Raw genomic sequence first — 24,147 nt, 5'->3', positions numbered from 1 at the left:
GGGCAGGTGGTCGGCCATATTTCTCTAAGCAGCTTGTCCATAAATGAGATTTGTAAAAATGTGGAGTGGATTGTATAAGTTATAAATACTTTACATGCTGTCACTAGTCTTCCGCAAACTAGCACCCTCCTGATGTTTTGGACTACAGCTCCTATCCACTCCAGCCAGCATGGTTATGTTGGCTGGGGCTGATGGGAGTTGTAGTACAAAGTATCTACAGAGCATCGGGTTGGGGAAGGCTGCTATTCACTGTGGGAAAAAATGCGAGAGATTGTATAAAATGTGCAGCCAATATAAAATACCAAATCATTGAAGACAACGACTTTTGTTTTCTTAACTTTTGTCAAATCTAAACAATAGAATGTTACAAATCTGGTCATTATTATTTGCATGCAACATAGTGTGAAGCACTTATAAATAAGATTTGGCACATCAGAAAACTGCAGGATACCTTGGCTTTTCTATTCATGCAACAGTGGTGTGTTTGGTCCTCTTCTGAAGAACAGCCTTGTAATAGTAAAGTTAGTATTAGATTAGAGCCATTTTAAACTCCCAGGAAAACCATTTCTCTTGGCCAGCAAGGACCATGTGTGCATTTAAAAAGATTAAATGCTCTGTATCAAATCAGAAATGTGTGTGTCTGAATAGTTTCCTCGGTTCTTTATTTGAACTGAAAGTGACAGTGCTGTAAGATTAAAACCTTCATTTACTTCTAATGTCTCTAGTAAATGTTCTACTTTAAAACTTGAAAGTGCAGATCTGGCTGTAAAACAGCCTCATTCGTTTTTCACTCATAGGCTCAGTGATTTAAGGTGGTAGGCTCTTGAGCATTGCTAAGCAACATACATGTCTATTGTTTGCACAGAGCTATCAGTATGAATTATGAACTATTAACTTATATGGGTAGGGTGTTTTTACAAGACTGTCAGAAGAGTAATTGCATCTAGACTGCTTAATATTCTGTTTGGAGAAAGGGCATCTTGTATAAAAGCAAGCCTGGGGTTAGCTTTATTTCTTTGTTGCCTTCCCAGTCTCTCAGTATTGACCACTATGAATATTTTTCTTCCATCTCCAGCGGTACATTTGTGTCTTCTAATTCTTATGAATCATTTTCCTCTGTCACAACGAAAGGAATGCTCCTGCCAGTCAGTTTCATTGCTAAATCTGTAAAGTGGGATAGACTCATATGCATGTTTGTTGCAAGGCTGTCATTATATACTAATGGTTCAGCAATAGCTTTGCATTCCAAGATCTCTCTCTCTCTCTTTCTGTGATGAGCAAATCCTGAACCTTCAGTGCATGTTTTTACATATACAAGCAACACTGAGACACACTGCCTTCTTTTTTGGCTGACTGGAATTTATGGAAGAGATTGGATTGTCATGGATTAATAAACTGAGATATTAATGAGTTTTTTTTGCCCATGCACATAGTTTCTTCACTACTCGTTTTATGCTTTAAGAAGCTTCAAAAAACATTTTGTCCAAACCAGGAAACTATGGTTACCAACTTTGGAACAAGCATGTATACTATTCAAAATGTGCTTTAATATCCCGTCTTGTTCTGAAGCTGGTAACCATAGTTTCCCAGTTTGGATGAAAGAGGAAGCTATGGTTAATGAGAAGCTTCCTGAGTTGTTTGGTGATGTCACAGAGGGGCTGTGTGGGTGGGCAGAAGGATTCTTCAGATCTCAGTTTATTCTGAGGTATTATTGGCTGTATGCAGGTAGTACTAGTGGGCTTGACCTGGATAATTCTAGAAATGTGTATTTCAGAGTCAAAAATACTTCACATATTGTAGCAAAAAAGAGCAGTGTCTGTGTTTCCACTGCATGCAAACTGCTTTCCTTCTTTCTTTCTTTCTTTCTTTCTTTCTTTCTTTCTTTCTTTCTTTCTTTCTTTCTTTCTTTCTTTCTTTCTTTCATTCAACATTTTGAGTAGCATTTGCACGATTGAAAACAGACTGTTTTCAAAAGCAGATTGACTACCACTGCTGGTGCTTTAAGCCTACAGAAATTAAATTGAAATTATTCTTTTTTAAAGGCTGGGTTAGACTTGTTTTTCTGCTGCTATGTTACAAATGTTAGGCTTGGTTTGCTTTTGTGATTTTTTTTAACTTGCTTTTTTAATGTTAACATGGGTTACATATTGTATTTTCTGAGACTCATTTGGGTACAGGAACTGCACAGGTGAGGTCTGTGTGTGTGAGAGAGAGAAAGAGAGTGTCTCTGTCTGTTCCCCAGGGAAATGTGTGGCATATGCTTTTGGAAATGTGAATGAGCGTCAATCTATGGGAGAGGCTTGCTCCTCTATCATAGCACCTGACACTGCAGCCCTCTATACATGTCTACTAAGAAGTATGTATAGGATCGAGTAGAAACTACACTGGGAATGAAGCAGTCTCTTGTTCTGATTCAAATATCTCTTCTGTGAGCTTGTTAGAAGACTATAGCTGTTATCACTCAGCCTGAGATCTCCAACTGTGTATAGGGTTAATAATGCTAAGATAACTTTCAGAATATTTTTAAGGATTATTGAGCTAATGCATGTGGAATGCTGTGAACATTCCAAGCAGCCAGCATTCCCAAGCAGCAAAGAAGACCCAGTTGGGTAAATGTGGAAGCCAATATTTGCTGTGACATGCATTTTTTTCTGTGTTTGTTTGAGATTTGGGCTTTTGGTTCACATGCCCATGCATATTCACCTTGGCATTTCAAGGTGTGTCCAGGGCTAGGAATGTGTGCCTTCTAATGTTTATCCATGGTTCAAGAAGCCATGGAGGAGTGCCATGGCTGCACATCTCTCCCTCCCTCCCTCTCTCCCTCCCTTCATTTCCTTCCTGCCATAGTGCATCAGCTTCAGCCAAGAGATCCTGCTTTCAGTTAGGCCACAGTTGTCTGATACAAAGGAAACAGTAATAATGAGTCCTATTTTGCTTTGTTAACCAACCTAAAGCTGAATAGGATATAATGGACCACTATGGCTTCATGCAGATGTGGGTTGCTGCACTGAGGAAGGTATAGAATGGGTGAAGGGAAAGGGAGGTGAGGAGCACATGGCAATGCCACTCATCCACGGCCACAGTTTATGAAGCTGTGGATGAAAGCAGCCACTCTCTTCTTAGGAAGATTTTAATCAGAGGAATGGACTCATGAGGTGACTGACTAAACTGACTAAAATTCATATTGTAGAAAGTACCTCTAAACCACTGGAACATTTAACACAGAAGATCTATATTACTTTATTCATTCAATTATAGTTTCTTTTCTTTTTTTAAAAAAGAAAAGGTTTCTTTTATTTAATTTTATCTAATATAAGTTGCTTAAACCTGTCTTCATTTTTAAAGGATGGGGCATATAAACAAAAATTAACAAGCTACAATGGTTGAACTATATTGCATTTGCATTTTCGAGGGAGTACAGGAGAAGCTATTGTGCTCTGCTATGTTTTCTCACGGCCTTTTAAGTACCACTTTGCAGCTGGCACCGAGACCCAGTGTGGTGTAGTGGTTAAGGGATTGGACTGCGACCTGGGAGACCAGGATTCGAATCCCCACACAGCCATGAGGTGACCTTGGGCCAGTCACTGCCTCTCAGCCTCAGCGGAAGGCAATGGTAAACCTCCTCTGAATACAGCTTACCATGAAAACCCTATTCATAGAGTCGCCATAAGTCGGGATCGACTTGAAGGTAGTATATCATCATCATTGCAGCTGGTATTTATGCAACAGTTTTTGGAATAGTGTGGCTTGGTGTGAGTTGTTGCATGTGTATGGCTGCGTGTCTTATAATGCGGAAGGGCCTTCCCATCTCCCATCAGTTGGGCATCATCATCTTTATTTACAGTCAACTGACCACAAATATAAAACATAATACTGGGAGTTATAAAATAAGACTACATAGTAACACAGGGTACAACGAGCAACAAACTGAGTTGTATAAACAACTCAAATTATTTAATTACCATTGCCAATCGTACAGGGTCAGTTAAATTGTTTTTAAATTGTGTTTTAAAATTTGTGTATTTGTTTTTACTGTTTTTAATTGCTGTAAACTGCCCAGAGAGCTTCAGCTATGGGGCGGTATATATAAATAAATAAATAAATAAGTCTCAGCTAACATAGCCAATGGTTAGGGATGATTGAAGTTGCAGTCCAGCAACATCTGGAGGACCACAAGTTCCTCACCCCTGTTGCATTAAAAAAGTACAGCAATTGTTGCTGTTTAATAAATTGAATAAGAATGGAAGGAAGCTTTTAAGTGCAAAATGTTTTATGCTTTTCCCCATGCTTTCTCTCCATTTATGTTTGAAAGGTTAATAATGATGATGATGAACTGCCTTCAAGTTGATCCCGACTTATGACGACCCCATGAATAGGGGTTTCATGTCTTCCTCTGAGGCTGAGAGGCAGTGACTGGCCCAAAGTCACCCAGTGAGCTTCACGGCTGTGTGGGGATTTGTACCCTGGTCTCCCAGGTCATAGTCCAACACTGTAACCATTACGCCACACTGGCTCCCTGAAAGGTTAATAGAATGCCATAAAAAGTTATTTTGTTTCCTCTTTGGCAGTCTGCAGCAAGGTAGTATTACTGATACATATTGGAAGGTGGGGTGAGGGGAGCCAGTCTTCCTAGTGATCTGTTTGCTGCCCCAACCCCAAATTCTTCTGTTAAAATACCATCTTCAGTCCTCTAAGAGATCTACTTGTATCCAACCTTAAATCACTCTTGCTCATAACTGGAAGTCATATCTTTTAAAAAATTGTGTCGTCACTTTCCCTTTCATCTAAGGTTGAATGATGAAAAAACTCTGGCTGCCCAATGACAAAGGTAAGTATATGAGGTTGCCCAAATGCAGTCCCTTGGCTTTTTACTCATTGCATTTTTAGCTGACATTTTATTTTGTAGTATTCTGTACTTCAGCAACTTCTTGATAGCTCTCACCCTGAGGCCAAGAGATGTCGTTTCTAAAATTGGAATGACACTTTTTTTTGTCCTTCTCAGCTAATCACTAGAGGCTCCTGGTGAGAGATGCTTGTCTCTATTGTTTTACAGTGTTAAGTGTCTATCATTGAGGGACAGTTCTAACATAAGTGAAAGCAGCAACCTAAAAGGGAGACTTACTGAGACACATGTTGGGTGGCAGAGGAACTAAACCCTGTTGGTCCCTACAATCCCTTTGGCACGCCAGTTTCTTCCCAGGCACCCCACAGACTGTTTGCCCAAAAGAGCAAACAGCACTGTGCTCAGGTGCAACTCAATGTAAGGTAGTTTCATGTGTTTTATGAATCTGTTTTCTCACTTCCACCATACCTTACAGTACTGTAGAACCATTCAAATGCTAAGTGAGTTTTTAAAGTACCTGAGATAGGTTTGCAGCAGTGACAGATCTATTAATTAAGTCTAACAGATCTTGTTGCTACACCTGAGAATCGTAAAACTGCATATGAATTGGTTTCATTATAACCAGAGAGGCATTGTGGAATCCTAGCAGAATTTTGAAGCTTTCTTAAACTGTTTTAAGGATAAAGGAAAACCAACTGCCACTCAGGCTCCCATTGCAAACAATTAATGGTTTGACTTATGGGAACAATGCCTTTAAAAAATGCCTTCAGAAATGCCACTTTAAGAAATGTTTAAAAAATAGTGCATTCCTATTGTATAATCCGTCCACAGAATCTTTGGATCTGCACAAAGGCAGTACTGAAAACTGTAATGGGCAACACTGAAATTGGACAAAAGAAGTTGGGCTTGGAAATTTGTCATAAAGAGGGTTTTGATTTCTCATCCTTCCTGTGACATGTCTGCCTTGTGTTAAGTCAATTGCATTGTGATTTTCTTTAAAAACATGCAGTATATGAAAGCAGGAAGAGTAGGGTTATTTCAGTGTTTTTATGATGGCTGCAATCCCAGGATGCGCAAGCTTCTTGTAGGCATTCCCCATTGCCTCTATTTTTGGGAATGGAGAGGAATGTATACATACACTCCAACATTGGAATGAGGAACATAGGGATGCTTGGGATAGAATAGTTCATATGAAACCCTGGAGAACTGCTTCTGATTGGCGTAGGCAAGACTGTGCTATATGAACCAATGGCAATTTGATCTGATATAAAGCGCTAATGGGGCCCAATAATAATCTTCATAAAAATGTAAGAAGGAAGCCAGACTGCAAATTACATGGTCTTCAGTGTCTGTATACTAATGTTCAGAGTATGGGAAACAAACAGGGCAAACTTGAACTCTTAATACAGGAGAGTAAAATAAGACTTGATAGGTAAAACTGAAACTTGGTGGGATGACTCCCATGACTGGAAAACAGAAATTGAAGGATATAACTTGTTCAAATGAACATAAGGAATAGAAAGGGAGGTGGAGTCATGCCATATGTTACAGATATATATCCCTGCACAGAAATACAGAAGTATGAGCTTGGTAGCCCCACTGAGAATATCTGGATTAACATAAATGGGACAAGCAATAAAAGGAACATGGTGGTTGGAGTCTACTACCGACCACCCAATTAAGGAGAGGATGAGGATGAAACATTTGAAAAGCAAATTGCCAGTGTTTTGAGGAGGCATGATGTAGTAGTAATGGGGGACTTCAATTACCTCCATATCTGTTGGGAGACAAATTCTGCCAAACACAGCCCCTCCAAGAAATTCCTGACTTGTGTTGGAGATAATTTTCTCCTACAGAAAGTGGAGGAAGCAACTAGAGGATCAGCTATCCTTGACTGGATTCTAACCAACAGAGATTACTTAGTGGATGAAGTGGCAGTTACAGGAAGTCTGGGAGAAAGTGACCATGTTATACTTAAATTTAACTCTAAATTTAACCCTAGTTCTTGAATTTAAATGAAGCAAAAGCTGAGAGTAACCATACGCGTACCCTGAACTTCAGGAAAGCCAATTTTAATAAACTCAGAACAATTATAAGTAAGGTTCCCTGGCAAGCAACCATAATGAGACAAGGAGCCCAAGATGGGTGAGAGTTTCTAAAAATAAATAAATTCTCAAGGCACAATGGCGAACAATTCCATGAAGGAAGAAAGGGGGAAGCCAGCAGAAGAAGCCAGTACAACTTCAGAAAAAACTTAGAGATGATTTGAAAACAAAAAAAGGACACATATAGGAAGTGGAAGGAATGCCAGGCCACAAAGGAAGAGTACAGACAGGTAGCACGGAATTGCAGGGATAGCTATAGGAAGGCTAAATGAGTTGCAGTTAGCGGGGATGATAAAAGCAACAAAAAAGCTTTCTTCAGGTACATCCATAGTAAAAGACAGAGAAAAGAAATGGTGGTGCAGCTACTCAATGGGGATGGCAAGATAACAAATGACAAAGAAAAAGCAGAAGTGCTCAATTCCTACTTTGGCTCAGTCTTCTCCCAAAAGAAGGTCTTTGATCTTCCTGGTAAATGTGAAGTTGAAGGGACAGGATTGCAGCTTGAGACTGATGTTCAAGGAATACTTAATCACTAGGATTCAGATTCAGTTTATTGGCCCTCATCCAGCCAATCCAGGGCTTGCACAGCCTCTCCAGATTCAGATATTACAGAGAAATGGAACTGGGTATCATCAGTGTATTGCTGATACCTTGCCCCCAAACTCCTGATTACCACTCCCTAGGGATTCATATAGATGTTAAAACAGCATGGGGGACAAGATGGTACATTGCGGCACCTCACAGCACAACTGCCAGGGGGCCGAAAGACAATCACCCAATGCTATTCTCTGAAAACATCCCTGGAGGTAGGATTGGAACCACTGTAAAACAGTTTTGAAATGTTCCATTTAACAATACCCATACAAAAAGAGTAAGTTTCACTTAACTAATTATTTGTTTTTCATTGGCTGTATAGTGCAAAGAAGGTATTAAAGGCTTAAGTTCACCAGTGATTGATGTTGGTGCTCATGTGTTCTGCTATATTTCCAATGCATTATGTGCCAGTTATGAAATATTGATTTTTAAACAGCTTTTATTGTTTGGAGGTTACTGTCGTATATGAAGTCTTTCCCCCTTATTATATTTCTCTGTATTATAGTCTATATGTTTTCTCATGGTGCTGGTCAGTCTGGTAAAACTTGAAAAGTAACTCAGTGTTGCAGATTCATGGTTTCAAGCAGTCAAAGATGTCTGTTTTTCTTTGCTACCTGGCAAAGAGCCTTGTGTTGAAGATGAATTGGGATCAATGGTTTTTTTGCTTTGGTCGTTTGGACCAATCAATCCGTGTTCTGCATTTTACTGGATTTGTTTCTGTTTAATGGTGTTGTCCTGTTGGTGTGTGCAGTTAGGTAAAGCTCTCAATGTTGCATGATCCATGATTGGAGGCAATCTGCACTCTTGTTGTGGGGAAGTATTTCTTGGATATATGTAGTGACAAGTGGGGTAAACTCCAGGCTGCTCTCTGACTGCTGAAATAATGTACATTTCTTCTCTTAGATCAGCCTTTCCCAACTAGTGGGCCAACAGATGTTGTTGGACCACAATTCCCATCTTTCCTGACCATTGGCAATGCTGGCTGAGGCTGATGGGAGTTGTGATCCAAAAACACCTGGTGGGCCACTAGTTGGGAAAGACAGTCTTAGATGAACGGAAACTGAAAAGTCTCATGTTTCCTTTCGTTCCCCAAGAGATTTTCCTTCACTAGTTTAGGTGAACCAAATTACTTGCCAATAACTCCCTTTTGATATTTCCTGCAAAACAGAACGCTTCAAAGGCCTATGTGATCTCTTGTTTCTCCTGGGGGAGACTAATTTTCCTGAACTCATTTTGCTCTTGTGTTAGGCCTGATTTGGAAACAAACTGCCATGGAATGCTGTTAGATGGAAGGGAGACATAAGGTAGCATGTCCTGTCATGGACTCTGTCATGGACTGTCATAGGCTCTGTCAGTAGCTTTTGACCATGGCATCCTGCTAGACTAGTCTTCATCAACATGGTGTCCTTGGGATATTTTGTATTATAACTCTCACCAGCTCCAGCTGTGCTGGGTGAAGCTGATGAGAGTTGTAGTACAAAACATTTGGGGGACACCAGGTTGGGGAAGTCTGGTCTAGTCCTCCTGGCAAGATTGGGGATGGAAGGCATTGCTCTTTAGTGTCCAGTCCTTTCTGTAACTTCCAGAAGATGGTGCTGGTGTAATCTTCTTCTGTCACATGAGAAAGATCCTGTGGGATTCCTCAGTGTTCTGTTCTAATCTAATATTTACATGAAATGACTGACAGCAGTCGTTCAACAAAATGGGATTAAGTGTCATTATGATGATCTCTTCTCCTTGGATACCAGAGAGGCACTGAATCACTAATGGACTGGACAATGAGGGCCAATCAGATAAGGCAGAATTTGATAGTAGAAGGTAGATCTCTAGACTGAAGAGGAGATAGATGGCCTACTGTGGATGTTGCACTTTTTGTGAAAAAAGGTTCACAGAACAGAACAGAAATGCTCCTTGAGCATTAACTACTTGACTTTACAGGAATGCCAGGAATGCCTTTTCCTAGCTTTGTTTGCTACAACAGCTATGCTGTCTTCTCAGCAATCAAAACCTTTCCCTATTGTTCCGTGGCTTGGCATTTATACGTGAGACTATAAAGCTCCAGAACAAGATATGAAGCTGAAAGGGCTGCCACTAGGAGAATGCATGTGCACATATGTGCATGGTTTGTGTATGGGTCACATTGGATCCCAGCAAGTATATTGTGCAGTTTTTGAAACTTAATCTGTATTTTTCAGATTTAGGAGAAACAATTATTTAATCTTTTTTAAATAAGCATGCTAAACTATTTATCAAAGGTGGTGCAACTTGAGTGAGTGATCATTATTGACCCCTCCACGTGTGAAATGCAAAAATAATTTGTTGCTATAGTTTTTTTAAATGCTGATTTCAAATTGCCTATGAGTAGAAACTAGATTTTGATCAGGAGAGGGAGTTGCATATTGGCACCAGAGTAATCAGTTTCCTATAATGTAATCACATTCTCTTCTAATCTTCTTGAAGTAGAAACAAATAGGCATTGATTAAATAGGGTTTGTAAGTTGTGTGATAAAACTTAAGTATATAGAATATTGCTTCTTTTCATCCTCAGTCCAGTCTTCATAAGGATTCGAGTTGTAAATGACAGGTTAAACTGCAGAAGGTTCAAGTTCCAGTTTCTATAGAGCTTTTCAAGATGTTTTGTCAAACCTCTCTCAAGTGCTTTCCACAACCTTATCATGCCACACTGGTATCTCCCTAGATTACTGGAGGTGTTCCTAAATGTGAAATTGGCTTAGAAGTGATGTTCATAAGAACTTAAGAACATAAGAAGAGCCTGCTGGATCAGGCCAGTGGCCCATCTAGTCCAGCATCCTGTTCTCACAGTGGCCAACCAGGTGCCTGGGGGAAGCCCGCAAGCAGGACCCGAGTGCAAGAACACTCTCCCCTCCTGAGGCTTCCGGCAACTGGTTTTCAGAAGCATGCTGCCTCTGACTAGGGTGGCAGAGCACAGCCATCATGGCTAGTAGCCATTGATAGCCCTGTCCTCCATGAATTTGTCTAATCTTCTTTTAAAGCCGTCCAAGCTGGTGGCCATTATTGCATCTTGTGGGAGCAAATTCCATAGTTTAACTATGCGCTGAGTAAAGAAGTACTTCCTTTTGTCTGTCCTGAATCTTCCAACATTCAGCTTCTTTGAATGTCCACGAGTTCTAGTATTATGAGAGAGGAAAAAGAACTTTTCTCTATCCACTTTCTCAATGCCATGCATAATTTTATACACTTCTATCATGTCTCCTCTGACCCGCCTTTTCTCTAAACTAAAAAGCCCCAAATGCTGCAACCTTTCCTCGTAAGGGAGTCGCTCCATCCCCTTGATCATTCTGGTTGCCCTCTTCTGAACCTTTTCCAACTCTATAATATCCTTTTTGAGATGAGGCGACCAGAACTGTACACAGTATTCCAAATGCGGCCGCACCATAGATTTATACAATGGCATTATGATATCGGCTGTTTTATTTTCAATACCTTTCCTAATTATCGCTAGCATGGAATTTGCCTTTTTCACAGCTGCCGCACACTGGGTCGACATTTTCATCGTGCTGTCCACTACAACCCCGAGGTCTCTCTCCTGGTCGGTCACCGCCAGTTCAGACCCCATGAGCGTATATGTGAAATTAAGATTTTTTGCTCCAATATGCATAATTTTACACTTGTTTATATTGAATTGCATTTGCCATTTTTCTGCCCATTCACTCAGTTTGGAGAGGTCTTTTTGGAGCTCTTCGCAATCCCTTTTTGTTTTAACAACCCTGAACAATTTAGTGTCATCAGCAAACTTGGCCACTTCACTGCTCACTCCTAATTCTAGGTCATTAATGAACAAGTTGAAAAGTACAGGTCCCAATACCGATCCTTGAGGGACTCCACTTTCTACAGCCCTCCATTGGGAGAACTGTCCATTTATTCCTACTCTCTGCTTTCTGCTTCTTAACCAATTTCTTATCCACAAGAGGACCTCTCCTCTTATTCCATGACTGCTAAGCTTCCTCAGAAGCCTTTGGTGAGGTACCTTGTCAAACGCTTTTTGAAAGTCTAAGTACACTATGTCCACTGGATCACCTCTATCTATATGCTTGTTGACACTCTCAAAGAATTCTAATAGGTTACTGAGACAGGACTTTCCCTTGCAGAAGCCATGCTGGCTCTGCTTCAGCAAGGCTTGTTCTTCTATGTGCTTAGTTAATCTAGCTTTAATCATACTTTCTAGCAGTTTTCCAGGGACAGAAGTTAAGCTAACTGGCCTGTAATTTCCGGGATCCCCTCTGGATCCCTTTTTGAAGATTGGCGTTACATTTGCCACTTTCCAGTCCTCAGGCATGGAGGAGGACCCAAGGGACAAGTTACATATTTTAGTTAGCAGATCAGCAATTTCACCTTTGAGTTCTTTGAGAAGTCTCGGGTGGATGCCATCCGGGCCCGGTGATTTGTCAGTTTTTATATTGTCCATTAAGCTTAGAACTTCCTCTCTCGTTACCACTGTTTGTCTCAGTTCCTCAGAATCCCTTCCTGCAAATGTTAGTTCAGGTTCAGGGATCTGCCCTATATCTTCCACTGTGAAGACAGATGCAAAGAATTCATTTAGCTTGTCTGCAATCTCCTTATCGTTCTTTAGTACACCTTTGACTCCCTTATCATCCAAGGGTCCAATTGTCTCCCTAGATGGTCTCCTGCTTTGAATGTATTTATAGAATTTGTTGTTGTTGGTTTTTATGTTCTCAGCAATGTGCTCCTCAAATTCTTTTTTAGCATCCCTTATTGTCTTCTTGCATTTCTTTTGCCAGAGTTTGTGTTCTTTTTTATTTTCTTCATTTGGACAAGACTTCCATTTTTTGAAGGAAGACTTTTTGCCTCTAAGAGCTTCCTTGACTTTGCTCGTTAACCATGCTGGCATCTTCTTGGCCCTGGCGGTACCTTTTCTGATCTGCGGTATGCACTCCAGTTGAGCTTCTAATATAGTGTTTTTAAACAACTTCCAAGCATTTTCGAGTGATGTGACCCTCTGGACTTTGTTTTTCAGTTTTCTTTTTACCAATCCCCTCATTTTTGTGAAGTTTCCTCTTTTGAAGTCAAATGTGACTGTGTTGGATTTTCTTGGCAATTGGCCATTTACATGTATGTTTAATTTAATAGCACTGTGGTCACTGCTCCCAATCGGTTCAACAACACTTACATCTTGCACCAGGTCCCGGTCCCCACTGAGGATTAAGTCCAGGGTTGCCGTCCCTCTGGTCGGTTCCATGACCAACTGGTCTAGGGAATAGTCATTTAGAATATCTAGAAACTTTGCTTCTTTGTCATGACTGGAACACATATGCAGCCAGTCTATGTCCGGGTAGTTGAAGTCACCCATTACTACCACATTTCCTAGTTTGGATGCTTCCTCAATTTCATATCTCATCTCCAGGTCTCCCTGAGCATTTTGATCAGGGGGACGATAGATCGTTCCCAGTATTAAGTCCCTCCTGGGGCATGGTATCACCACCCACAACAATTCTGTGGAGGAGTCTGCCTCTTTTGGGGTTTCGAGCTTGCTGGATTCAATGCCTTCTTTCACGTATAGAGCGACTCCGCCACCAGTACGTCCTTCCCTGTCCTTCCGATATAGTTTATATCCAGGGATAACCGTATCCCACTGGTTTTCTCCATTCCACCAGGTCTCTGTTATGCTCACTATATCAATGCTCTCCTCTAAGACCAAGCACTCCAGTTCATTATTGACGCCGTAGAATATCTTATGTCAATTTTGCGTACAGTGAACTAGAGAATGACTAGAAAGGTGAAAGGAGCAGGTTGGGCTTGATACATTTAAACGTATCCAGGCACTGTGTAACAGACCCCGGTAGCTTTATGTTTGCTGTGGTTTCCAGCTGCCTGATAGGTTGTTTGCCCCTGCCACTTGGAGATGCTTCATACCTTAAGGAAATGGTGGATGCATGTCTGTGTAGCATGTACCCTCATTGTTCCTTATAAGGGGTGCTCATGCTTGAGAGATCTATGGCTGGGCTCCACAGTGTGTATTCTTAAAAGAAAAAAACAGCACTATACATTATGGAGAATGTCTGCTTATTGTCATAATGTCCAAAGTCAGTTTTAACCTTATTACTGCTAGGCATGCTGCATTCTGTTGGTATCTGGTGTTGAGCTGTGTGAAGGACTGCCAGGGACTGTCCTAGTGCCCCCTTGACTTCAATCCTGTGTGGATGCAGAATCAGGTCCCTGGTCAACTGAACTGGCTGATGAAGAAGGGCCAAGAGACAAGCCAAATGAGGAACAGCTGGGGAGAAACTAAACTATTGGTAGGGAGCCTTCAGAAGCCCATATAAGAGAAAGCCTGAATGAAGCTGGAGAGGGAGAAGGGACTGCCAGAGACCTTCAGGGGCTGGAAGGCTACAGGGCGAGGGGTGAGGCCTCAGCCTAGCCCTCCCCCCCTCAGGGACTGGGAAAGAACCCTCACTGGGGAAGTGTGGAGTGATGTAATGCCTGTCCCTAATAAAGTATAAGAAGCCAAACTTTCCTGGGGGTTGTGAGGTTTTTTTCCCCACAGCAAGAGGGAGACCCAGGCCATGGAAACTGGGCCTTTTGGTGTTCCCCTACCCAGGGATGTCCAACGAGGTGTAAAGCTGGATGCAACAAAACTAGGCATCTACCCTTTTACCTATGGTATATTAAACAGTTCTGTTGAAGACTGGGAAAACCTTTTTGAGTATATTCTCTAGTATGCCAAGGTTGTTCAACAAAAGAGCATGTTGATGGGCATTTTTGGTGGGTGTCCCAAAGTACGCTTACAAGCTTACTGAAGGCTACACAACTTTGTAAAATACTGAAGGACTTTTAAGGCTCATTGGGAGTGCCTGAGTAATACCAATATAATTTATTTATTTTATTTATTTATTATTTGATTTATATCCCACCCTTCCTCCCAGAAGGAGCCCAGGGCCGCAAACAAAAGCACCAAAAACACTTTAATCATAATAAAAACAGACTTTAAAATACTTTAAAACAAAACATATATAAAAACATTTTTAAAGCTTTCAAGACTTATTTTAAAAAAGGTTAAAAACATTGGTTTTTCAAAAAGTTTTAAAAACATAATAATAATAATAATAATAATAATAATAATAATAATAATAATAATAATAAGATGATGATGATGATTGCTATACCACCCCATAGCCGAAGCTCTCTTGGCGGTTTACAACATAAAAATCAATATACAATATATAATATACAATTCATATTTGGTACAATTAAAAGGAAAAACAATACATCATATTTTAAATAAACATAAGTAAAAAATAAATCTCAATATACATGACATAATCAGAATAAATAAAACAAACCAAATATAGGAATTATACCAATATCTACAACATATTCTCCAATGTCCCATTGTGCTTCTCCTCCCCTAACCCCATCTTCCATAACCAATAGCACTATAAACATTTCTTCATTGTCTTTTCTCCAAAACAACCCCAAGACGATGCCAAGTGCGCACTTAGCGTCGCACTTGGCGCAATGGTGAGGCATGTGCCAAGGCACTACCTCAAGCAGCTCTTCCCCTTCATATACCTGGAGCAAAAGACACCCAATGAAGGCAGGGTAGGTAAGTGGCAACAGCTGCAGCAGCACCCAGAGTCCTTCCAAACACACACACACCCAACTTCAGGCAGCTCTTCCCCTTCATATACCTGGAGCAGAAGACAACACAGAAGCAGACTGGGATAAGATCTCCACTTAAAAGGCTTGTTGAAAGAGGAAGGTCTTCAATAGGTGCCAAAAAGATAACAGAGATGGCACCTGACTAATATTTAAGGAGAAAGAATTCCACAGGGTAGGTGCCGCCATACTAAAGGTCCATTTCCTATATTGTGCAGAACAGACCTCCTGACAAGATGGTATCTGCAGGAGGCCCTCACCTGCAGAGCGCAGTGATCAACTGGGTATATAAGGGACAAGACGGTCTTTCAGGTATCCTGGTCCCAAGCTATATAGGGGTTTGTATACCAAAACTACAACCTTGGCCCGATAGCGGATGGGCAGCCAGTGTAATTCTTTCAGCAGCAGGATGACATGTTGGTGATACGCTGCCCCAGTGAGCAGTCTTGTTGCCACATTTTGCACCAGCTGCAACTTCTGGACCAACCTTAAGGACATAGAGCACATTACAGTTATCCAGCCTGGAGGTTACCAGTGCGTGGACAACAGTGGTCAGGCTATCCTGGCCACAGCTGTCTTATCAGCCGAAGCTGGTAAAAGGCACTCCTAACCACTGAGATCACCTGGGCCTCTAGCGACAAAGATGGATCCAGGAGTACTCCCACACTACGAACCTGCTCTTTCAGAGGGAGTACAACCCCTTCCAAAGCAGGCAACTGACCAATTATCCGAACTCGGGAACCACCAACCCACAGTGTTTCCCTCCTGCTAGGATTCAAACTGTTTACTGGCCCTCATCCAGCCCACCACCGAGTCCAGGCAGCAGTCCAGGGCTTGCACGGCCTCTCCCAATTAAGGTGTTACAGAGAAATAGATCTGGGTATCAAGAGCATACTGCTGACTCCTCACCCCAAATCTCCTGATGACTACTCCCAAGGGCTTCATATAGATGTTAAACAGCATGGGGGACAAGATGGTACCCTGCGGCACCCCATAGCACAACTGTCAGGGGTCTGAAAGACAGTCACCCAATGCTATTCTCTGAGAATGACCTTGGACATAGGATCGGAGCCACTGTAAAACAGTGCCTCCCATACCCAGCTCACCAAGTCGGCCAGAAGGATGCCATGGTCAATGGTATCCAAAGCCGCTGAGAGATCAAGTAAGAATAACAGGGTGGTGCTCCCCTGTCCTTCTCCCGATAGAGGTCATCCATCAGGGCGACCAAGGCCGATTCAGTCCCTTAACCAGGCCTGAACCCAGACTGGGATGGGTCAAGATAATCTGTCTTATCCAAGAGTACTTTCAATTACTGTGCCACAACCCTCTCAATCACCTTCCCTAAAAAGGGAGTATTTGCAACCATTGGTAGTTGTCACAAACCAATGGGTCCAGGGTGGGCTTTTTCAGGAGCGGTCAGATCACTGCCTCTTTCAAGGCGGCTGAAACCACTCCCTCCTGCAGTGATGTGTGGACCACAGCTTGGATCCACTTGGTCATACCACATCTGCAAACTATGGCTATTTTAATGTTGCTATTTATAACAAGCATCTGGAATACGGTGGGATAAAAATTTAAGTCACTTTTAAATTTTAAATGTTAAAATGTATGCCTTTTCAATCAGGGTGATCTACTTATTTTTTCATTTCTCCTTCATTGTCAATGTTACTGTCATTAAAAATAAATAAATAAAGCTTCTTCGGTATTTGTCTCTGCAAGTTGATTCTGACTAATGTAAGCAACCATTGCTTTATGTGAGCCTTTCCTTTTCTTTCCTTACACCTTCAAATCTATGCAGCATTCATGTACAGCCTATCCAGTCCCCTCTCTATTTAACATGTCTTCTGTATGGAGTTGTCACTGGTGCAGTCTGTACACAGGATTGAACACCTTTAAGTGCACAGAGTCCACACAGTATATGCTTTTCCATGTACTTCTTCCGGTACTACTTGTTTGTGGTAAAGAACAAAATGGAATTGCTCATTTGGGCAGTGGCCTCTATTTCCGTGTTGCTGTTTCACTAATAAGCATGCAGATACAACAAACATTAAAAATCTGGACATGTTGCTGTTCAGTAATAATTCTCAGTTTCAGAGATCTCAATGAATTGCTTCTTGGTTTATCAGATAAAGTGTGTGATGAGCCATTCGTATCCTGTTTACATTAGTCCTTTCTGATTCTTTCCACCCACAAGTTTCCTTACATGCTGAAATGATTGGGGCTACATCCTACTCTTGATGTCCTTTGACCTCTGTGCTTTCTGTTTGTAGGCTCTTCCATGAGATTGGGATCCCTGGTCTTATGGGACCTATATCAGTGCAGCATAGTACTTGCATCGAGTGTGCAGGGGAGATGTCAGTACTGTTTGTTCCTTTGCAGACTGATATGCTGTTAGTAAGCTCTCCCATTGTGAGTAAAGATTTTGTCGCTCGGTGGTAGGGCATATGGTAACATACAATATCTCATGCATTTGGAAGCTCAAGCTAGAAAGGAAGTGGGGAATGAATCAGATTTCATAGAGTCCAATGGACAAGTGTTAATTTTCAGTAATATTCTCTTTGTTGTTGGTTGAGATGAATGTATAAGTACTTCTCTATGGTTTTTCCTGGATAGGGCTAGTATGCATTCGTACTTGTTTAATGAGGTTCTTTGTCATTTTCAAGCTATATGATGATGATGTTAGCAAGTTTCTAGTGACTTGAAATACAGTAATCTGAGAGGTTGAACGTTAATTGATGTATGCTGAGACAGTGTGGTGTGAACAATATGCAGCCTTTGATATTTCATGTTACTTTGTGTCAATTGCTCCTCTCAGATTAGTTTCAAAAGCATACTTCAGAATGAGTTTAATTTGTGTCAGTTTTTGGTAATGTTTAGTGTTTCCTAAACATCAAGGTTATTTTTAACCCCAGCTATTGTTGAAGAAATAACTTTGGCTTGAAATAAAATATGCACCAGATATCCCATGTCATTTTAATTTGTAGTGTTAATTCTTGATTAGCTGGCATGCTGCCTGGATTTCCAAATGAGTCTTGAAGTTTCTTATTTATTTGATTTGTCATTAAGGGATAAGGCTGCTTTTTGGTAGTATTGGTTAAGAATTCAAGTGAGAGGTGTATTAATTAGGTTGCTAATTTTGTTTTTACATTGCTTCTTATGTTAGAAGGTTCAAATGCCTCCCCTCATGTTGAAAGAATGTGTATGTGGGCTGCACTAGCCTTCCCCCCACCGTACACAGTGGCCACACCCACTCGCTGTCTGTGTGTTCAGCTGGCATGTTGAAGGGGCTCTGTGCCCTCACATGGAGGAGCATCACATGCTGACCACACATGTAGACAGAGGAGTTGTGTGGCCACTGTGTGCAGCGCGTGGGGGGGAGGATACTTCACATAAGAAGCTGCCTTATACTCAGTCAGATCATTGGTCCATCTAGCTCAGTACTTTCAACACTGACTGGTAGCAGATAAGGGATATTCCCAGCCCTACCTGGGGCTTGAACCTGGGGCCTTTTTGTGATCAGAGCCCCTCTCCCTTGTCACACAACCTCACAACCCCCTTCACATTTCATTCAACACATGGAGCGAGGGCATCTGGACCCCCTTGTGTTATATGCCATATGAATTTTATTACCATCTTTAATGAAGCAACATTGCAGTATTGCATTTTAATGATCTTGAATTGGAAATCAGTCTTGTTCAGTTATTGCTGCTTCTTCACTTGCTTTGGTTCAGTGTGTTCCTGCTGTTAAATATCACAAGGATTCAGTTGTTTGGGTTAGTGTGACTTGCCCTAAAAATGATGAGTCTGTGTTCAGTCAAGAAGTCTTGGGTGAGTCACAATTTCTTCACAGTTAAAGAGTGGCTGAATAAAAAAAGTGTATAGGTATGACTTTCCCTTAGGATAAACTGAGAAAGAAATGTAAATGTAAAATCCCCCATTTTTTAAAAAAAAATGCTTTGTTCAAATGTACCATATAAAATGAGAAGTGTAACATTTAGCCACTGAAATTTGATGTGTTTTAAATTTCCCTTACTACGTTTGTATTCTGAAATGCAGAGATAAAATACAAGGATGATTGAACCTCACAGTAATAATAATACTGTGTAGTAGGTGAGGCTGAGAGTGAGCAGCTTAAGATCACTGGGTGACCTTTATGGCAGACTGGGGGTGTGGACTCAGCTGCCCCTTGTCCAGATCCAGCAGTCTACCCACATATCTGTTTTGAAATGATGCATAGTAATGGAGCATTATCCATTATGCGTTCTAAAAATTATGCATGTTGACAAATAAAAACAGTGTGGTTTAACAATAGGGAAGAGTACTTTCTTAATCTTCTTCTAACCTGTCACCCTTGGGGATATATGGGTGATAGATTTGTGGTGTTTAAAATATAAAATGGTTCATGCTGATACATCGTTCTTCATATATTTCTTAATGCTTCTATAATTTATATTGAAAATTATCTGGAGAGAGGGAGAAGGGATCTCTCCCTCTAGTGTGAGATATCCCACATAAATAGCTTTAGAATAAATGCTCATGCTGTTATGTATTCTGTACTTTTTACTGTTTCTTTTGTGTAAGGAAAACTTCAAGCAGGTTTGGACTGGGACCGATGACTGGTTTTAAGATGTGCTCAAGAGCTTGCCACTTGGGTTTTGTCATCTTAGTTCTCTGAATGGTAGGCCTTATCAGAAACTGCTTCCAGAAGCTCACCTCTTTTTCAGAAGCAGCTTGCCAGGTAGAGGGATGTAGCACGGTGCTTGGAAACACAAGTCAAAAGTGCTCATAGGCACCTGTAATGAGTTGGGCAATTCTGTGCATCTTGGGCATAATGTTTAAGCATAGCTTGGTTTACCCAAGTAATCTTTCTCCTATCCTATACCTTTCCTATTAGTTTATTTATAACTTGCATGATATAAAATAAAGTCAGTATAATGATACCATGTTTCTGTATAATAAAAAATTGACACTCTGTGAAAAATGCTCCCTCTTTGCGTCAAAAGAGCCCCAGTGCAGAAATGTAGCTGTCCTTTCATTCTCAGTGGCTTTTGACAGAGCAGACCAAAGTGGACTTGAATTTGCTTTCTTTTTGATCTGTTGAACATATTGTTTTAAGACTCAACTCCTTGACTTCATATGGGGTATTTTGGAATGGTCTTGTGAAAATAGTGGTACTTTGGCTACTATCAAGTCACGAAACATGGGAGCTGCCTTATACCAGGTCAGATTGTTTTGTCCACCTACCGCAATATTGTCTACTATACCAACCTTTCTCAACCTTCAATGGTCAGGAATTATGGGAATTGTAGTCCAGCAACATCTGGAGAGCCGCAGATTGGAAAAGGTTGGTCTACACTTATTGGCAGCAGTCTCAAGTCTTTCCTTTTGCCCAACTAGGGTCTCAGGCTTTCCCCACCACGTGCAACTTGAGATCCTTTTTAACTAGAGACACTAGAGGGGCTGAACTGGGACTTTTTTTTGCATGCAAAGCCTGTACTCTGCCCCTGAGCCATCCTCTCTTCCCAGGAAGCCCAGATAAAATTCTGAAAAATGAGCCAAGAAATGCTGGGTGTCAATCTGCAGTGAGACATTTTCAAGATGAGTCAAAATGCCCAAATTGAAGCTTACCTCGAATAACCACTAGAATTAAAAATGGCATTGTAAATCAACCTTAGGGATCAAAGCACTGTCTAGATTTAGTGTCCTGGTTTAGCTCCCAGAAAGGCATTTTCAGAAGAGTGGAAGTTAAATATCAGTCAGCAAATATTGCGGGACCTTACATTTTTGTGATGTTGCCTTCCCTCTTAGGTTGGTGAACATGAAACTCAGCTCATTAAGCCCATTCAGCTCATGCTGGGCTAAACTTGTCCTACCTATCACTTTTGTATTGTATCTAAAAGCTCATATTTAATAATATAATAAGCTATATTTGGAAATGCTGTGTTTTTAAAAATTGTCTAATAATATTTCAAGCAAGATCTTGCCAATTTGTTTGTGGTACTTTTTATTGCACTTGCAGTGCTGAGTTGTGTCTACTGATGACTAATGAGAAGGGGTTCAAAATAGTAGTTAATTAAATCCATTTCAGTGTATCAAGGATATATGCCATTACTGGCTCTGCTGGTATAAATGTCGGAAGGCAGAGCTGGGGTCCCAATCCCGGGGAGCTGGATCCCGGAGAGTTGGGAGAAGAGTATTCGGATGGATGGCAGAGGGAAGGGGGAGGAACTTCCCCCCTTTGGAGCGAAGACGAAACAGAGGAACTGCCAGTGATAAGGTCGCTTAGCAACGGGGAGCCTGAGCCCTCCCTGGACATTCTCACGCCTCCCCCTCTTTCAGGCTCAGAGCAAGAGGGGAAAGAGGGAGGGCTGCTCACAGCCGAAAAGCGGGGAGGCAGTTTACCATCAGCCCCTCCCCTATCCCCCATCCTGGAATCGGAAACTTCAGAAGAGGAGGGGGTGATGCTTCCCCCCTCACCGCGCACACGCAGACAGCTGAAAAGACAGGAGAGAAGGGGGGGAAGGCGGGCAGTACCTGAGGGGCAGTTAAGGAGGAGCGAAAGATTGCGCGCCCGTTTGGCCCCTTCTTAAAGAACAGGCGGGAAGAAGTCCCTTGCTCTGTCAACTTTCTCCCAACGCCGCAGGACCTGTATCCCTGTATTGCTTCATGAGAAAACGCAGTCTTTGTTTGGACATTACCCTAATAAAACACGAATTAACTACAGCCGTTGGTCTGGTTCCTGAGTCACATCCTGGGCCTGACAATAAATGGCAAACTCTGAAGTTACTCGCTCGCTTTCACCACTAGTTAGCACTAATCAGAATTTAGATTCCTAAAATTAATAGGGGATTTGAAGGACAGCAATGAGGAACATTCCTCTTCCAAATGAGTCTATGTGAGATCCATTGGTACTTTCCATTTATATACTTGGGGGGAATTAAGCCATTAAAAAGGGTAATGGCTGCCCTTAAGGCACGAGTGTTAAAGCAGTATGTCACTTTGGTATTGTGACAGCAGACAATGCTAACATTGCTTAAAGGAATACCACTGCCCATTCTATCAGTTCAACTGTCTAATAAAAAAGGGAGGCTTTCTGGAGAATGGCCCTAGCATTATTATAATGTAAAAGCGGGCCAGGTTTGAACATTAGGTTTTGTCATGACAGATGCTGATTATAAAAAGGTCTCTTGGTGAGAATAGTGTTGTAACTACTTAGAATCTTCAGTGTTTCCTGGTATGTTCCCCCTGACTTTTCCATTTTGTAATGTGCCTTCCCTGACAGTTGCTCTGACATAGCAATCAGCTCAGTAGAGAACATTGCTCTTTGTTTTTGTTTGACAATCTAAAGTATAAATGCCTAATATATATTAAAATTAACTCAGGTGGAAATATAACTGATTTTAGATGCTTTAGAAAGGCAGTCCAGCATAGTCACGAGATATTAAAGTTTAGCTTGTCATCAAACAGCATCCAGTTGTTTTGATTTTTTCCCATTATCTCCTAAGGAATGAATTCTCTCCTCTCCCATTCTCACAAATCTTTATCTTTCCCTCCCCCTGCCAAGTTAGCTGAGCCTGATGAGAAAAGCATGCCAGTATCTGCCACCTCTTCTAATATGGTTTAACAGCTGTCTGACTAGGCAGTTCCATGTTCCCACTCTCAACTTGGGTTTTGCTTTCGTGGGCATGTTTATGGTCATATGGTTAATGTGGGATTGATCACTATAGTGGTGTTTCCCAACTTTGTTTTCCTTCATGGACCACTTAAAAATTGCTGAGGGTCTTGGCAGACTACTTAATGGTTTTTCTGCCTATTTGTAGCAATTGTAATGCATTGTGCTAGATGCTGTATGATTTATAATTGTATTTTATAGACATACCATGAACCACCTGAATGAAGTTTGTGGACCACTGGTAGGCCAAGGATCACAGTTTGGGAAGCCCTGGCTTATGGTATTCATTGGACTTGCCATGTTGTAAACTATAATGCTGTAGTCAGTTCCAGCAACGCTGTGTGATCCTATCACAGATCAGTGTCACATGGGTATTACATGCCCATTTTGCAGTGATCTAGCTGATGTATAGAATGAATACAGGATAGGCTTCCAATCATGATAGAGGAGTTTGCACATGTGATGTGCCTATTTTCCATAGTATTATTGCTTAGTACTTACATATATGAACACATTACTTTGACTTATGCTGAGTCAGACCACTGGTCCATCTAGCCCAAAATTGTCTTCTCTGACTGGGTCTGAGAATGATGTCTTTCCCATCACCTTTTGTTTGAACCTTTTTAACTAGAGATGCCAATGTTTGAACCTGGGACCTTAGCATGTGATCCACTACTGATCTATGAGCCTTTTGCAGAGCTTCTCTTGAGATGTAGGCCATTGAGTGTTGTTTTAAACGTTATTGATTGTATAGTGTCTGGTTTAATTTGGCCACATTTTGAAATATTAATACACTTCAAATATCCTGGCCTGACTCTCCTGATCTAATGGTTTTAATTGCTGTTTTAATCCTTATGCTGTTTTAAGGGCTAGTATTATTACATTTTAATTATGAATGTATTTAATGTTTTGATGAAATTGTTTTCTTGTGTATTTTAGTTATGTGGGAATATATTTTTATAACTGATTTTACATTTGTAAACCACTTAGATACCATTTTGGCAAGTAATATGAATACAGTACTACTACTGCTACTACTACTAAAAATGTTTTAAATAATTGATTGAAATTTACTGCATCCTGGAATTGCTGTTATCACAAGCTGAATATGAGTCAACAGTGCGATCTGGCTGCAAAAACTCAAATGCTATTTTAGGCTGCATTAACAGTCGTATAGTTTCCAGATCACATAAAGTATTGGTTCCCCTCTATTCAGCACTGGTTAGGCCTCATCTTGAGTGCTGCATCCAGTTCTGGACACCACGCTGTAAGGATTC

General features: G+C 41.1%; 1 protein-coding gene across 6 annotated transcripts in view; it reads left to right on the top strand.

Moving 5' to 3' along the window:
• Positions 1–24,147, top strand: part of PTPRK (protein tyrosine phosphatase receptor type K) — a 579,201-nt gene that overhangs the window by 100,522 nt on the left and 454,532 nt on the right. The window contains exon 1 of one of the 6 annotated variants that reach the window (XM_061623804.1): positions 2,281–2,356. The exons of the other annotated variants lie outside the window; for them this stretch is intronic. Coding sequence (XP_061479788.1) covers positions 2,290–2,356 — 67 coding nt within the window. The 5' untranslated portion in view covers positions 2,281–2,289. Of the gene's footprint in view, positions 1–2,280; positions 2,357–24,147 lie in introns of those variants that run through there. 6 annotated transcript variants of the gene reach the window in all.

The sequence above is a fragment of the Rhineura floridana genome, chromosome 4 (genome assembly GCF_030035675.1).
Source record: "Rhineura floridana isolate rRhiFlo1 chromosome 4, rRhiFlo1.hap2, whole genome shotgun sequence".
NCBI lineage: Eukaryota > Metazoa > Chordata > Lepidosauria > Squamata > Rhineuridae > Rhineura > Rhineura floridana.
The sequence above is the reverse complement of the archived record's forward strand: the minus strand, read 5'-3'. Positions and strand labels throughout refer to the sequence as shown.